Here is a 16,361-nt window from a genome sequence, read left to right as displayed (position 1 = left end):
GAAGCTGACCATCATCATTTGTCCCTGGGTGAGCTGCATTACATGTTATTAGCATACCTGTCTTTTGTCAGGTGTTAGGCTGCACAAATCATTTCATAATCATTACTTTACTTGATCCTTAAGCCTACCGGGTTTTAAAATGGAGGAATTGAGGCCCAGAGAGAATTTAGGCTCCTAGTCACTTACATAAGCTGCACATAAGCCACACCCAGGAAATGGGATACCCGGATTTTTGAACCCAGGTTTTCTTAACCACCAAACCCGCATTGTCTTCCGTTAAGGCTGGTTGGACCCCTGCTGTAGGAGTGTGGTGGTGCCTCGACTCCTGGTCCAGCAGCAGAATTCAGAATCAGTCAGTGGAAAATGTTGTTTGAAGACGTATTCTAGGATGGAGTCAGGGTATCTGAAAAGATGTATAGCAGAGACACTGGTCCTGCCGAACAGGGTTCTGCTCTACCTCCCTTAGAAGGGGCAGCCTTGCCTATAACTCTGGTTGAGTTTTTAATTATGTGGAGGCAGGAGGTCAAAATCTAAGGAGGTGTGTTGAGCTAGTCACATTTCCATTCCTTCCCGATGACCAGAGCACAGCTTTTCTCCAGACCTCACAGGGCTGTGGGGGAGGCTGAGGAAGGCTGGTCCACCACTGCTCAGTAGGGTCAGGTGCACAATGGATGTGGAAGGATGCCTGACTCTGGATTTTGGGGGAGTGGGGTCTGAATACTTTGCACCTATTGTGGGGGCAGGGTTCCCTTGCCTCAAGGATTCATTTTTCCCTTTAGGTTTATATCATACAGGTTACTGACGGCAACCACGAGTGGACAATCAAGCATCGTTATAGTGACTTTCATGACCTACACGAAAAGGTAATCTGAGGAGTTGGGAACCTGTATCTCAGGGTTTAGGGGCTTGAGGACCGAGTCTCCATTGTGCCACACATTAATTTTAGGGCAAAACCACCTCCACATCTATTTTTTGCTAATATCTTAAAAATTTATTTGTGGCTGACCCTAGTGGTGCACGCCTTTAATCCCAGCACCTGGGAGGCAGAGGCAGGTAGATTTCTGTGAGTTTGAGGCCAGCCTGAGCTACAGAGTGAGTTCCAAGACAGCCAGGGTTGTTAAACAGAGAAACCCTGACTTTAAATATATATAAATTTTATGTATTTATTTTAGGTGGGAGGGAGATGCACACATATCACATATATAGAGGTCAGAGGACAGTTTGAGAGAGCTGATTCTCCTTCTACCACATAGGCCCCAAGGATTGAACTCAGATTATCAGATTCAGCAGCAAATGCCTTTGCCAGATGAACCATCTCATGGGCTTTGTAGTTGACTTTAGTAGACAGCTCCTTAATGCATTTCACAAAAGAACTGGTTGGTCCTAGGAGTTCAGCCCTAGTATGAGACCTTCTAGAGTAGTATATTTAAATTTTGAGTTTAAAATTGCCATATTCTTGAGGCGAGCACAATTTTGAACTTGGTCCACAAAATATATTTTTACTCTTTAATAATAGATTGAGATTATATTTTTTCCCTTGCTTTTAGAAAGAGCTGCATTTCTGTGGGATGTTTACAGTGAGTGTCTTAAAATATAGCACGGACTCCTTTAGTTTTCAAACTACAGGGGGTCTTAAGCACTACTTTTCTCAATGTTCCCAAGACTGACGATGGAATTTCTCACTTGGAATTATATTAGTATTTCCAGTACTACTTGGATTGGAAGAGGCCAGATCCCAGGTGCATTAGTTGGAGCGCCAATCCTGGTACTGCTACCAAGAATGGCTGTAGAAGATATGATCATTGCCAGCCTGGATCTTACAGAGATACAGAGCTTCTTGGTCTATGGTTGATGTGCTTGTATTTTCTTACAGCTTGTTGCAGAGAGAAAAATTGACAAATCTCTACTTCCACCTAAAAAGATAATCGGAAAGAACTCAAGAAGCTTGGTAGAGAAAAGGGAGAAGGACCTGGAGGTGTACCTCCAGACTCTCCTGGGCACCTTCCCTGATGTGGCTCCCAGAGTGTTGGCCCACTTCTTGCATTTCCACTTCTATGTAAGTTCCCTTTGAGGTTCTCAACTTTGCCTACCCACCCACAGCCACCAAAGTTTAAGGCACAGACCTCAGCTTTGAGGAGAAGCAGACTGGACCCTGACTGAGGATAGAGGATGGAGGAGTGTGGTCAGGTAGAGCACATCATGTTTGTTGGTGGATTTATGTTAAGTCAGACTGGCCACATATTTTCTTCTACTCCAAGGCATTTTGTTTTCAAAAATCTCTCTTGATTTTGAAGGTAGATTTCCCTCCTAATGGGTGAGGATGGACTAGAAAGAAGGAATACCTGGATAGACATACTGTTGCTGTGTTGCCTCAGCACTGAGAGAATTCGTCATTCTTCCATTTTAAGATTCTTTTATTTTTAGTGTTGTGCATTTCTGTGGGGTGTGTACATGTCAGTGTAAACACCATGTAAATCAGAGAGGATGCTTTGTCCCTTGGAGCTCGAGTTGCAGGAGGTTGTGAGTCACCCAGGGAACTGAATTGGGTAACTGTAAGTGCAGTTTGCTCTTTTAACTGCTGAGCCGTCTCTCCAGCCTGGAATTAGTCATTCTTAATCAGTGAATTGCCACCATGGGGCTCGTGGTAGACACCCCGCTCCAGTGTACCGAAGCTGCGTCATAGAGCAGCTCTGCTCTCCCTTCTGGGGAGAGACTGATGTGCTGCTGGTCACACAATCAATCCTGCTGAGCAGAGGAGTCACCAGTTTGTGGCCGCACAGAGCTCTATAGCAAGACTGTGTCTCAAAACCAATAAAAAGTAAACAATAATGAAGTGAGCAGACCTTAAGAAGGTAGTTCAGCAGTGTGAAGCCAAAACATCAGAAGCCACTTGCAGTCTACTTCTGAGAATTTATTCTAAGGAAAGATAAGACAGCCGTGAAAGGATATGTGAACATAGGTAGTCACTTAAAGCTTGGAGCAAGATACTGACGACAGTACAGAGAATGGTGGGAAGAAGTTTCTTTAAAGGAAAAAAAAAATCAAGCCAAGCCAGGAGGTATGATGGCACGCATCTGCATTCCAGCACTTCCTAGTCTGTAGTTCAAAGCCAGCCTAGGCTGTGTGTGCATCAAGACTTGTTTTGAAAATCCAAACAAGGCTGGACATGGTGGCACATGCCTTTTATCCCAGCAGGTAGGAGCAGGCAAATCTCTAAAATTTGAAATTTGCCAGGGCTACATAATGAGACTCCTATCTCCAAACAAATAAACAAAACAACAAAAAAGTGGTCATCCATGCATTTGGACATTATATTTCTGGTATAGCTGTGGACTTACTGTCATGGGAAAATAAATATGTAAGAGGAACAAGTCCTTGCCATTCACACTCACGCCTTTAATCCCCACACTTGAGAGGCAGCAGCAGGTGGATCTTTGTGAGTTCAAGGCCAGCCTGGTCTACAGAGCAAGCTTCAAGCCAGCCAAGGCTACATAGTGAGACTCTGTCTCAAATCCCCTCCCCAAAGAAAAAGCCCCACAAAGAAACAGATCATAAAACAGTGTGTAGACTAGGATTCTAGTTTTACAAGAAAAAGGGTCACATTGATGTAGTTGTCTATGAAGAACTGTGGAACGGTTTTCTTTGAGGGTTTTCCGATAACATATATCTAATATTTAATTATTTTTCCCTTAAGTGATTAAGATGGCCTTGGCCTTTTTAAAATAAATCTTTCTTGAAATTTCAGAGTAAAGACTCCTGAATCTTTCTTGAAGTACTAAATAGAGCCTGGAGATTTGGAATTTGGTGATGTGGCTAGCCTCCTGCCACTAAGCTGGAAGGGACCATACACGTTAGACTGTGTCTGTATACCATTTCCTGTTGTGAATGTCTTTTTACATTTTCTTGCATAAGAAAAAATTCTCATTGCCTATGTGAGTCTGTCAAATAAACATCACAAACCTTCCATTTTTCACTGAAGAATGAAAACTGATAAACGTCTCTTTGAAAATATGCTTTGTTGTTAAGGCTGTCTTTCAGGAGGTTTTCCTGATGCTGCAGGCTTGCACAGCTCGGAGCAGGAAAGGCCTAAAGTGCTCTTTTTAATTAGTTAATTTTTTAAAAAACTGTTTGCCATGGGTGTCAGGTTCCCTGGAACTGGAATTACAGTTGTGAGCTATCATGTGGGTGCGGGGAATTGAACCCAGGTCCTACCAAAGAGCAGTTGGTGCTCTTAACCACTGAGCCATCTCTCCAGCCCCAGGAATGCTCTTTTTAGTTAGACTTTCCTGCAATAGTTCTAGGACCAGCCTAACTCTGTGATTTTGGTTTGAAGCATGGCCTTGGAGCTATTCAGACATATTTGACATTATTGATATCAAATATATACAAAAGTTATATAAATCTGAGGATTTGAAAAGAAATTAACCTGTTGTTAGATTAAGATGGGTTTCTCATCCATGGCACTGCCGTTTTTCTGAATTATGAGGGACACTGCTTAACAGCATCCCTGGCCTTGATCCACATCTATAACACTTTCCTTCCCAGCCCATCCACTAAAATTCTGTTCTCTAAAGGAGACAATGCCCATCTCCTGGTGGGAGGGGCCAGAATCACCCAGCTGAAAATCACTGGGCTAGCTACTCCTTTAAATTTACCTTTGAACACAGTCTAAGAGCATCATCAGCTTTTTTTGCAGGTGGGGGCTCTCAAGGGAATCTGTCTTAGCCAGTATCTGCATGGGGGTTGTTCCAGAGATGTCTGTCTCTTGTGTGCTGTCATTGGATGAGGTGGATAGACCCAGGGAATCCTAGGCTATGGTGTGGACTACTTACATTTTATTTTGTTAAGATAGGCTTTTACTATATAGATGTAGTTAGCATAAGATTTGTCCCATAGCCCAGGGTGGCCTTGAACTTGCAGCGATCCTTCTGCCTCTCCCTCCTGAGTACTGCAATTACAGTAGATGCCAACATACCTGACTTCGTTATGGTTGTTGCTGTTGTTTTCTTTTTGTTTAGGGAGAAATGCTTTTAGGTTGAGATACAATTCACATACTGTAAAATTCACTGTGAGTATACAATTTAGTAGTTTTTAGTAGATCCACAAAGTTGTGAGGTGATGAACACTGCTGTCTTAATTCCAGAACACTTCATTGCCCACAACACAGCCCTCTATTTAGTATAGTAACTGCCTGTCCCTTCCTTTCCCCAGCTCTGGGTACTCACTGCCTCACTCTCTGCCTCTGTGAATTTGCTTGTCCTCAGGGTTTTTGTATAGTGTTTCATATAATATATAGCAACTTAATTCATTCCCAGGGTCCATTCATGTTGTAGCATTAATCATTTAGTCCTTTTATGACTAACATATTCTTTGGATATACATTCAGAAATCTCTTTTTAATCTGATTTTGCATCCCATGGTTTCTGTCCTACTGGCAACCGTGGTTTGAAAATGTTACATGGAGAACTCCAGAAGTAAACAGTTCATGAGTTTTAAATGCACCATTCTGAGTAGTGTGATGAACTCTTTCACAGGATTCAGCTCTTTGTCTGGTGTATCCACATTATACACACGGTCACTTAATAGGCCACTAATCACTTTGTAGCCACCTCAGTTATTAAGTGTTACAATGTCACAGTGCTGTGTCCAGGTAACTGATTTTATGTGGTTCTAGCCCAGAACACCTGAGTCACAATGATGGCAATTCAGATATGCCAAAATATAACCATGAAGTGCTTCCTGTAAGTGGAAAGGTAAAAGTAGAAGATGCTTTAAGAGACCACATTACATAATTTTTACTATAACATTACTTTAATAATTTTATTTTAGAGTATTAGCATTTGGCTCTGTCTTACTTTAGATTAGACTTTATCATGAGTATGTGTTTGTAGGAAAGAACAGAGTATATATGAACTGTATAGTCTTGGGCATCTGTGGGTTTTAGAGTGTGCCCTCCATGGCTAAGGAAGAACTGTCATACCATATTGTGTTTATCCAGTCATTATCCCCTTACCTGAGAAAGTGAATACATTGCGAGGGCCCCAATAGACAGCTAGAACCAAGGCTAACACTGAGCCAGCCCTACCTGACAGATGCACTGTTTTTTCTGTCCTAAGTTCTGTGTATTCTAACCATAACTTTTTCAGTTTGAAGTATTGCAGCAAATGTAGCAGGAATTTCTTCTTCACAATTTCCTGGATAGAAGATTCATTTTTACTGTAGATCTTAACTAATTTATTTTCCTACCAAACTAGAGACTTTATCTTTCTCTTATGGAGCCACTTTAAGACTTGTCTTGGGCATATCCGAATTCCCGCATCTCTACTCCTGCATATTCAGACTATTCTAAATTCAAGTAAGAGTTCCTTAAACGCATGCATCTCAAAACTGTGGTAGCCAAGATGGCTGCCAGTGACTGGCAGACTGCTGAGTGCTGAGTATATTATATAGATATGCTGGACAGAAGGTACAGGGTGTTACAGGAGGTACAGGGTGGGACAGCTGGAGAGTTCATGGTACTCAGAATGCTGAGCAATTTAAAACTTGTGAATCCTTTTTTCTGGTTTTTTTCCATTTCCTAATTCCGGGCTGTCGGTGATCACGAATGACCACAGAAAATGAAATTGGATGAAGGGAATTGGGGGGGCTGCTGCATAAGGTTTTGTACGAACGTGTTTCCTGCCTGTGGGGTACACCCAGAAGAGGAAGGTCAGTCACATCGTAACGACTTTTTGAGGAACCACCAGGTTATCTTCCATTCTTAGTCACAGTGTGCAGGCTGCATCTCCCCACACCCTAACCTGCACTTGCGCTTGTCTGTTTTATCCTGGACGTCAGAATGGGCGTGAAGGAGCTCCATTGTGGTTTTGGCTGGCAGTTGTACCATGATTAATGATGCTGAGATTTTTTTTTAATATACCTGTAGGGCATTTATATCTTGGGGAAAATGGATTTAAATCCCTTGTCCTTGTAACATTAGGTTTTCTTTTTCTTTCTTTTTATAATTTATTTTTATTTTATGTGCATTGATGTTTTGCCTGCATGCATGTCTGTGTGAGGGTAGAAACCCTGGAACTGGCTTTAGAACAGGTTAGAGCTGCCACATGGGTGCTGGGAATTAAATCAGGTCCTGTGGAAGAGCAGCCAGTGTTCATAACAACTGAGACTCTCTCCAGCCTCCCCTCCCACTCTGTCTCCCTCTCTCCCCCTCCCTCCCTCCCTTCCTTTCTTTCTTGTTTTTTTGTTTTTGTTTTCTTTTCTTTTCTTTTTGTTGAGTTGTAAGAGTTCTTTATATATTCTGAATACTAGACCCTTTTCAGAAGTGTGATATGCAAATAACTTACCATGTTCCGTGAAGGTTTTTTTGTTGTTTTTAACCCTGTTTGTTTGTTCATTCGTTTTTCTTTTCTTTTTCTTTTTTCTTTTTTTGTGCTGCAGATCAAATTTAGGGCCTTTTACATACTGAACATGGACTACCATCGAGTTGTACCCACAGCTTTCCACTTTATTTTGTTGTTATTGTTGTTCTTAAGATATGGTCTTGCCGAGCGGTGGTGGCGCATGCCTTTAATCCCAGCACTCGGGAGGCAGAGCCAGGCGGATCTCTGTGAGTTCGAGGCCAGCCTGGGCTACCAAGTGAGTTCCAGGAAAGGCACAAAGCTACACAGAGAAACCCTGTCTCGAAAAAAAAAAAAAAAGATATGGTCTTTATATAGCCAATGCTGGCTTAGAATCATATAGAACAAGCTGGCCTCAAACTCACCATCCTCCTGCCTCAGCCTCCTGAGTACTGTGATTATAGGCGTGTACCACCACATCTGGCTTCCTTTACTTGAAAATATCCTTTAAAAATATTTATTTTTATTTTATGTTTATGGGTGTTTTGCCTGCATGTATGTGTGTGCACCACGTATGAGCAGTGCCTGTGGAGGCCAGAAGACAGGAGTCGGATCCCCTGGCACTGGCATTATTGACAGTTGTTAGCTACCTGGGTGCTGGGAATTAAACCCTGGTCCTCTGCAAGAGCATCAAGTTCTCTTAACCACTGAGTCCTTGATAGTATTCTTTGAAACATACATGTTTTAGATTTTGACAAAGTTCATCTTTGTATATTATGGTCACTTGTATTTTTGGTGCCATATCTGAGAAACGGTTGACTAATTGGTATCACAAAAGTTTTATGATTATATTTTCTCTTACAAGTTTTGTTTTTCCGTTTAGGACTTTGATCCTAAATGAATTTTGAATTCATTTTTTGTGTATGGTATAAAGTAGGGTTCTAGTTCGATTCTTTCATAGTTTGGATTTTAATGACAAGGAAAAAGCATCATTTCTCTCCCCAGCCAACTCAGCACTGGGAATTCAAGGGGTGAGGCAGCCTTTGTTCCCTGCTCCGCTGGATAGCTGCGTTCCTAGCTTCCTAGACTCACGTGATGAGCCCATCCCAGAATATCTAGAGAAGTTTTCAGACTCAGTGGAATGCAGCCCCATGGATTATCATAACCATAATCCTTCTGAGGTAGGACACCTCACAGTGGACTTGGAAATAGCCAAGTCTGTCTCCCAGACCTGCTCGGTTCAATCAGTTAATTCCAAGTCAGTCATTTAACTTTTCTGTGCCCTGTTCTGTTTTGTGAGCTGGGAGGTGATAATCTGGGGACCTTTTGAAGCCTGCATGAAATTGTACAGTGAATATCTGAGGCTTAAAAGGAATGGGTCAGGGCTCACCACATGTCACCACACTAGGCTGTTCTGGGGAGGAAAACGGCTCAGTACTTTTCAAAGGTAATGTTTATGTCATTTCCTTATTTTAAAGCCATTTGGCTGTAACAAAAAAAATTTTTTTAATTTGAAATGAAAGTGTTAAACTATCTTAGTGTTGGTTTTAGATGCGTTTTATTTTTATAGTTTGTTTTAGTTGCACAGGGCTGAGGCTGTGAATGATAACAAGCCTGCCTGGTGTGTTTGTATTTCAACCTCTAGTCTTGAAGCTCTTTAAAGTTTATATGTGAATACCTCAGTGGGGAATTTTTGCTTATAGTTGAATCACATATAAGCCTGACTTCTACTAGCACAAAATAAAAGCTAGACAAGGCCCCTCAGCCGGTAACGTGTGTATCCAGATCACACCTGGGTGATGGTCTTGGCATATAATTAATGCCTGGTTAATGCCCACTGACAGGCACACCTCTTTAGCACCAGCCAAAGAGAGGTATCAGGGACTGGCGAGGGGTTTCTAATTGAGCATCGGCATTGTGTATTTGGGGATACACTGATAGCTGGGCTCTGTGACTAGGCAGGCTAAAATATAAATAGCCTAAGTAGTCCATGTGGCGTTGATGTGAAGCCCAAAGAGGAGATATAACTAAGGTAGACTGCTTATCTAGAATGGGGCAGGCTCTGGGTTCCTTCCCAGCACAACAGAATTTAAAAAGGAGAGAGAGAGCGCGCGCGCGTACGTACCTTTTTCCCAGGAGTGCACACCAACACATGATCCTAGTCAGCAGTGGCATGACTAAGTCGTAGCACATCTAGTGTGGAATGGTATTTTACAGTTGTGTCAGCCCAAAGCACTTCAGGTCCCTCAGCACAAATATAATATGGCATATGGAGAGCTACCAGTCCCCACATTTCCCCTCCCTGGGAGGTAGGAGCTGGGCTCAGGGACCGCTGAGCCCCTGCCCTGTTTCTCCCAGGCCCAGAGGGAGGCCTGGTGCTGCACGTCTTTGCCCACAGGTGCGGCTTGACCAGGGACACTAGTGTTCTAGGTTTGCAGCTGGGAAATTGCTGTGTTCCTCTGGTTCAGGCTCTCTCCTAAGGTGAAGGTCAGCCTGAGGAAGCCAAGTAGGAAGGCCAGCCGTGTGCTCTTCCTGTGCCCAGAGTGGAGAGCAATTGTTACAGTTTGCTTTTGAGCTTCCTCAGGAGTTAAAGCACTGCTCTTGGCCTGATAGCAGCTTTCTCTGTGTCTTCTGGAGAGCACAGCTCTGCCCGTCAGCAGGGCTTTCATCTAGCATGATTCTTCCTCTTTGTTCTGTCGGAATCAATCCCAGCTGTCCGAAGACATGCGCCCTGAAAGGTGAGGACTGCCTGGTGCTGCTGACAGGGCGGGAGGCCTTTCCCTCCAGAGCCTCTCACAGGCTCCTGGTGCCCACACGGTGTCCCCACGGTGCGGGGTTGAAGGAAGTGGACGGCAGCCTCTGGGACCTTAGCACTAGGCCTTCTGGCTAGAGGAAGGAAGGGCATGGTTCTCCAAAGTGCCTGGGAGACTTGTTTGCAGGCCGTTCCAAGCTGTTCCTTCACTTCAGAGCCTCACAGCTGCCAGGGGAAACTAATGGGGTTTAGGAGGATGTAAGAGACTGAAGTTGAGTGTCAGAGAACTCGTAGCCTCTGCTGACTGGAACCCTGTACCTCTGTTGGCCTTTGACATTTTGACCTGTGCCCTGAGCTCTCTAACGCTGAGGTGTAATGGCTTATCTCCTCTCTTTGGCTCTTTGTACACCGAGGGATGAGGTGGGAGAGGAACAGTTCTTACATATAAGAGCAAACTATATAAACACAACTTCTAAAGATCATAGGGTCAAGAGAAAACTGGGATAATATTCTTTTGTTTGTTTTGTTTTTTGAGACAGGGTTTCTCTGTGTAGTTTTGGTGTCTGTCCTGGATCTTGCTTTGTAGACCAGGTTGGCCTTGAACTCACAGAGATCTGCCTGACTCTGCCTCCCGAGTGCTGGTATTAAAGAGAGGCGTGTGCCATCGCCCAGTGGGATAATATTCTTAACATTCCTGGAGTCAAAGGAGAGATTTCACAGTCACAAAGGAAAAGAATTATAAGTTAAACAGAAAAATGAAAAACCTCACTATGTTAAGAAAACCACTTTGAACAAAAGACAAAAGTATATGCAGGCTGGGAGGAAATGCTTACTGCATATTCACAACTATTAAAATTGCTGTCATGAGCTGGGTGAAGGGCTCATATCTATCCCAACTATTTGGGAGGTTGAGGCAGAAGGATTCTGCCCAAGTAACTTAAAGATTATATTCCAAAATAAAACACAAAAAGGCTGGTTGCTATAGTTCAGTGATAGAGGCCCCAGATTCAGTTCCTGGTATTTGAGGGGGGGTTGTAGCTATGATGTATAAAAGATGATAAAGAAGAGACAAACAACTGACGAGAAAAACAGGAAAAGGACACCCTGTCCCCTACAGCCTGGTGCTTTTTAAGTCCCATAAATACGTAAATTGCGTGTCCTAGTGGCAGAGTGTTCCGTGAGTTTCAAGGGTTGTTTGCCGCCTCCATCTGGACTTGTTTACAAAAAGACATGTGGACTGCTATCAGTCCAATTTAATTTCTTACCTCTGGGAGGTGGGGCTAAAGGTTTTGGTGGGGGTCTCCAAACCACATGATTGTTTCATTTTGTTTTTAGATTTTTAGAATTTTATGTGTCTTGAGTGTTTTGCTAACTTGAATGAATGTGTACCCTGCCTGTGCCTGGTACCTGAGGAGGTTAAATTCCCTGAAACTGGAGTGACCAATGGTTGTAAGCCACCATGTGAGTCTAAACCTAAGTCCCCTGGAAGAGTCACAGTGTTCTTAATAACTGAGCCATCTCTCTGGGCCCCCATGATGGTTTTGAGTGCAGAGGCAACTGGTTATGTTCAGAGAGGACCAAGACAAGTGCTTGAGTGTAGCTGTTGGTTTTATAGCCACATGAAATCGGAGTGTGCCTAAAGCTCCCCTGTGTATCATGGCGCAAGGTAACGGCAGTGAGCCAGGACCTATGGCGCACTCGGGCACTGTCTGGTTGACTTCAAGCCAGCACATTAGCTGTTCCTGTGAGGGAGGACTGGTTCTTGCCATGCCTCTTTGTGTCATTTGAAAACCCTTGCTGTGTCTGTCTAGTGACCCTGGGGCTTTGTGGTACTGCTGTGACTCTGGAAGAAATGAGCACTGGAAAAAGACAAGTGTCCACTCTTTCTTTTTTCTGTTTTGGTTTTTCAAGATAAGGTTTCTCTGTGTAACAGCCCTGGCGGTCCTGGAACTTGATTTGTAGCCCAGGCTGGCCTCGAACTCACAGAGATCCGCCTGCCTCTGCCTCCCAAGTGCTGGGATTAAAGGCGTGCTCCATCACAACTGGCTTAGTGTCCACTCTTTAAGAAACATTTGACATGAGACAAGGTGGAAATAGCCATCCCCAGGGAAAGTTGGTATTGCAGAGTCATGTACTCTACGGAGTAATCAGGGGCTCTTTTCCAAAAGAAATGGGATTTCTTCTTTGCCACACCCACTCCTGGGAGTTCCAGAGTCACTTTAGGGAGCTGCTGGCTCCTGGGCCGTGGTACACTCAGCCCGTGCCTGTGCAGACCTAGAGTTGCTTCTGAGGAAACCATTCAGGTGTCCATCTATCTGGAAACACTTAGTTACCTTTCTAAGCTCCTTGCTTCATTCTGGGTTGTCTTCCTGCTTGAGTTGCTCATCATCTGGAAGCCGTGTCCTGCTTGCTGCCTGCAGCCCATGTGGTCTTACGGTAGCCGTGGGTGCAACCCACACAAAACAGTGATTGTTTGTTACTTGACTGTGCAGTTCTCAAGCGGGGATTCTGTAGGTGACGGTCTTACTGCAGTGTCAAAAGACCGGACACCCCTGAGATCTAGAGGTGGCCCTGAGGAGCAAAGTGAGAACACAGCAGGGACTGGACAGTTCCAGGGATGGACAGACGGATTTCTAACTGTCTGTTTCCCCCCAGGAAATAAACGGCATCACTGCAGCACTGGCTGAAGAACTCTTTGAAAAAGGTACATAGCCATTGGCTCTTGAAATGCTGGGGGCCATTTGCCTAGTCTAGTAGGTAGCTGTAGGCCCAGGGTGGCACTAAACTCATCTGTTAGAGCCTAGCCAGGTCCCACCTCCTTGAGGGTGTTAAGTCCCTGGCCTCGGCCCGCAGCCAAGTCTACCCACTTGCTTGCCCTGCCGGTGAGGATCCTCAAGTTAAGATTCTTCGTTATAACTTGACTGTTGTGGGATATGTGGGGGGACACATGTGTCACAGCACACGTGTGGAGATCAGAGGACAACTTGGTAGAGTCAGTTCTTTCCTTCCGCCTTTATGTAGGTTCTGGGGATCAAACTCAGGTAGCCAGGCTTGTGTAAGGTGAGTGCCTGGGACTCACCTCAGTCTCAGGATCTGTTCCCAAGCTACACGGGGTGTCGAAAAGGTGGCTGGCATGCTGCCATCTTGCACCTGACTTGTCCTTGCTTGGAAGTGTTCAGATTGCAAGTAGAAGCCAATCTTGGGTCATGGTGTTATTAACAATTAACACTAGTGGAATGAGCACTCCCTGCCAACAGTCTTACATGTAGCATCTTACTGCCTTCCCTAAGGTAAAGGTAAGGACACTGGGGGTCAGAAGCTCAGGAACCTGGAAGAAGGAGCAAGTTAAGGTTTAAACACTAGCATCCTAGGTCTGTAGTTGACCCCAGTCTCTGCATATTAGAGGATGCAGAGTAGTTGTGACACCAAGAACACTGCCCCTCCCAGCCTTCTCTGGCTCAGTGCCTTAGCCTCTCCTCGGCCTCACTCTTCAGGATGGCTCCCCGGTCCCACAGCCCATGCCTTCTCTCTCATCGTGTGTCTAGGATTGCCCTGTGCCCAGATGAGCTCAGCAGGGCTGCTCCTGTGTACCTAAGACTGTAGCCTTGCATGGTGGGTGGGGTGGGTGCATGTCATGGTGCTTGCTGCATGCTTGTTGACTGTTGGCTTGGTGTGTATATTCCCTGGCTGCACACCAGGCCGGCACTGGGGCTGGACATTCACCCTTGGGTCTGGCTGTTACAGGAGAACAGCTTCTGGGAGCCGGTGAGGTCTTTGCCATCAGACCCTTGCAGCTCTACGCTGTCACGGAGCAGCTGCAGCAAGGAAAGCCTACTTGTGCCAGCGGTGATGCCAAGACTGACCTTGGGCACATCCTAGACTTCACCTGTCGTCTTAGGTACCTTAAGGTAAAGATGCAGCGGCGTAGTTGTGGGTAGTCTCTCAGTTGGCTCTCCTGCCTGACAGCTCACCAGCTGGAGTGTGTGAAGAGACCTAGGCTCAGGCTCTCTGTGGATGAAAGCCGCCTGGTGCTCTTGATGCTGTGCTTCTGCCTGTGAGCACCAGGGGGCATCCTGGCCCATTGTCTGAATACCGTTGAAGGGGTCAGGCTTTGAGTGGACAGCTGCTGCCACATTCCCTCAGGAGTGCAGAAAGGGAGCGGTTACTACAGCATCCCTAACTTCAGTCCGTCTTTGGCCTCAGGTTGCCGGCACAGAAGGACCTTTTGGGACCAGCAACATTCAGGAGCAGCTCCTGCCCTTTGATCTTTCTATATTCAAGTCTCTTCATCAGGTGGAGGTAAGGCCCGAGACTGCTGGTGAGCAGGCAGGACTGAGTCCACACAGCAGCCCCTGCACTGCCGTCCGTCCGTATGTAGGGAACGGTTGGGTAGCAAGTGCTAAGGCCCGCTGCTCTCCTAGTTAGCAGCGTGTTGGCAGATTCTAGCCCAGTAAGTCAGCCAGACAGGAGGGGCCAGAAAGGGAACCTTTCCTGTCCTTAGCTGGTTTGCAGCAGCTCTCCAGCCCTGCTGTAGGCAGCAGGGAAGAAGTATTAGAGAGCAGAGCATCAGAGCTCAGTTCCCTCCAGCCTCTCATGGAGTCAGGAACATGTGTTCTTCAGGTAGAAGTCACGGAATTCATCCTAAAAGCCAGACAGGCAATTCCAGATCTTTGTTTTCCAAGTCAGAACCTTGAAGGCTCTTTGCTTTCTAGGGCACCCACACCTAACAAGACATGCTTTATATTACTTCCTACTGAATTCTGGTTCTTAACACCAATTGTGTTGTCATTTTAAAAAGAAAGGGGAGTCAGTAGTGAACAATAAAAGCTGTCTTTATACGATAAAACCATGTGTTTCCTGAACTTGGCTTCAGCTCTACTAGTGCCCATGATTCTTGATAAGGTCTCCCCAACTTCTCTGTGAAGTGTGGATGCTTTTGTTCTCAGTTTACAATCGAGGAAACTGAGGCTTGCGAGAAGGAGGAAGTTAGACCAGGATATTGAATTTGACTGAATTCCAGAAGTCTGCTCCCTTGACCTGTTCTTGCCTGAGGACAATGGGGCAGGCTGGGTAAGCAGGAGAAGTGCTCAGTGTGCCGTGGAGGAGACCTTCCGTGTTCTCTCGCCCTGATTCCCATATCCTCCTATTCTGTTGACTTGACAAGCTCCAGGGATCCCTTAGCCACAAAAATGGGATTTGTGGCTCATGAGTCTGAGAGTCCATTTTTGAGACAGGGTCTCACTATGTAGCTCCGACAGTCCTGGAACTCACTCTATAAACCAAGCTGGACTCAAACTCACAGAGATCCGCCTGCCTCTGTCTCCTGAGTGCTGGGATTAGAGATATGCTCCACTATGCCTGGCTAGATAGATGCCTTTCTTACTAGATGCTTAAAATGTTTAGCAGCACTGAGTAGCACTGGGGTTAAAGAGGCCGAGTTTTGAGTCATCTCTTGTCTGGGGATTTGAGCTTGCCTGTGGGATGAACATCTAGTTCCTGGGGTTTCTGAGGGGCCAAGACGCCATTTCTGAGACACAGCTGTTGTTTGTTCCAGATAAGTCATTGTGATGCTAAGCACATCCGAGGGCTGGTCACCTCCAAGCCAACTTTAGCCACATTGAGTGTCCGATTCTCAGCAACCTCCATGAAGGTAACTCTGCCTTTGTGTTTCTGCTGGGGCCTGACCTGTGGGGCACAGCCTTTGTAAGTGAAGCTGATAGAACTTCCTCTGAGTCCAGCAAGTGCTGGCTTAGCACTCATTTGTATCTCGTCGTCCATGGCCTTGAAGGTGAGGGGTAGAAGGCTGGACCCTGTTTGGACGTGAGTAACAGAAATAGTGCAGCTGTTGATGTAGGGAGTTTCTTTCACCATATGTGGATGTCATCATAACAATGTAAGCTCCTCCCTTAGCATGGAGACTGTATAATGGTAGCATATTTTGTGACTTCTGATCAAGATTTAGGTTTGTTGAAAATTCTTTCTCTTGAGGCTGCTGACTCGAAGAAGCTTTAGAGAGAGCAGAGTAGCTACCTTTTCCTCTGGGAAGTACCCCTTGCCATGTAGCCAAAGGAACTCAGGTTGATCCCGTGTAAGAAGATGTCTTGTAGGCATCAAAAGTCAAGCCAAGGGGAAGAAGAATGTCAGGCCCAGAAGAGCTGCCTCCCTGTCCTGTGGTGATTGATGCCCTGTGCTGCTGCTCTGTCTCCATGATGATTCTCTCCCTGTGAAGTAATGGTTAAGGGATTTGTTGTCCACGGTGGAGAACATTCTGA

General features: G+C 45.3%; 1 protein-coding gene across 3 annotated transcripts in view; it reads left to right on the top strand.

Annotated features, from left to right (window-relative positions):
* The window catches only part of Nisch (nischarin), a 36,353-nt gene that overhangs the window by 1,409 nt on the left and 18,583 nt on the right, over window positions 1-16,361 (top strand). For all 3 annotated transcript variants that reach the window (XM_042284556.2, XM_042284555.2, XM_016000121.3), the window contains exons 2-7: window positions 780-863; window positions 1,874-2,056; window positions 12,745-12,793; window positions 13,834-13,997; window positions 14,293-14,388; window positions 15,644-15,739. In XM_042284556.2, coding sequence (XP_042140490.1) covers window positions 780-863; window positions 1,874-2,056; window positions 12,745-12,793; window positions 13,834-13,997; window positions 14,293-14,388; window positions 15,644-15,739 — 672 coding nt within the window. The remainder of the gene's footprint in view (window positions 1-779; window positions 864-1,873; window positions 2,057-12,744; window positions 12,794-13,833; window positions 13,998-14,292; window positions 14,389-15,643; window positions 15,740-16,361) is intronic.

Source organism: Peromyscus maniculatus, chromosome 9 (assembly GCF_049852395.1).
Source record: "Peromyscus maniculatus bairdii isolate BWxNUB_F1_BW_parent chromosome 9, HU_Pman_BW_mat_3.1, whole genome shotgun sequence".
Lineage (NCBI taxonomy): Eukaryota > Metazoa > Chordata > Mammalia > Rodentia > Cricetidae > Peromyscus > Peromyscus maniculatus.
The sequence above is the reverse complement of the archived record's forward strand: the minus strand, read 5'-3'. Positions and strand labels throughout refer to the sequence as shown.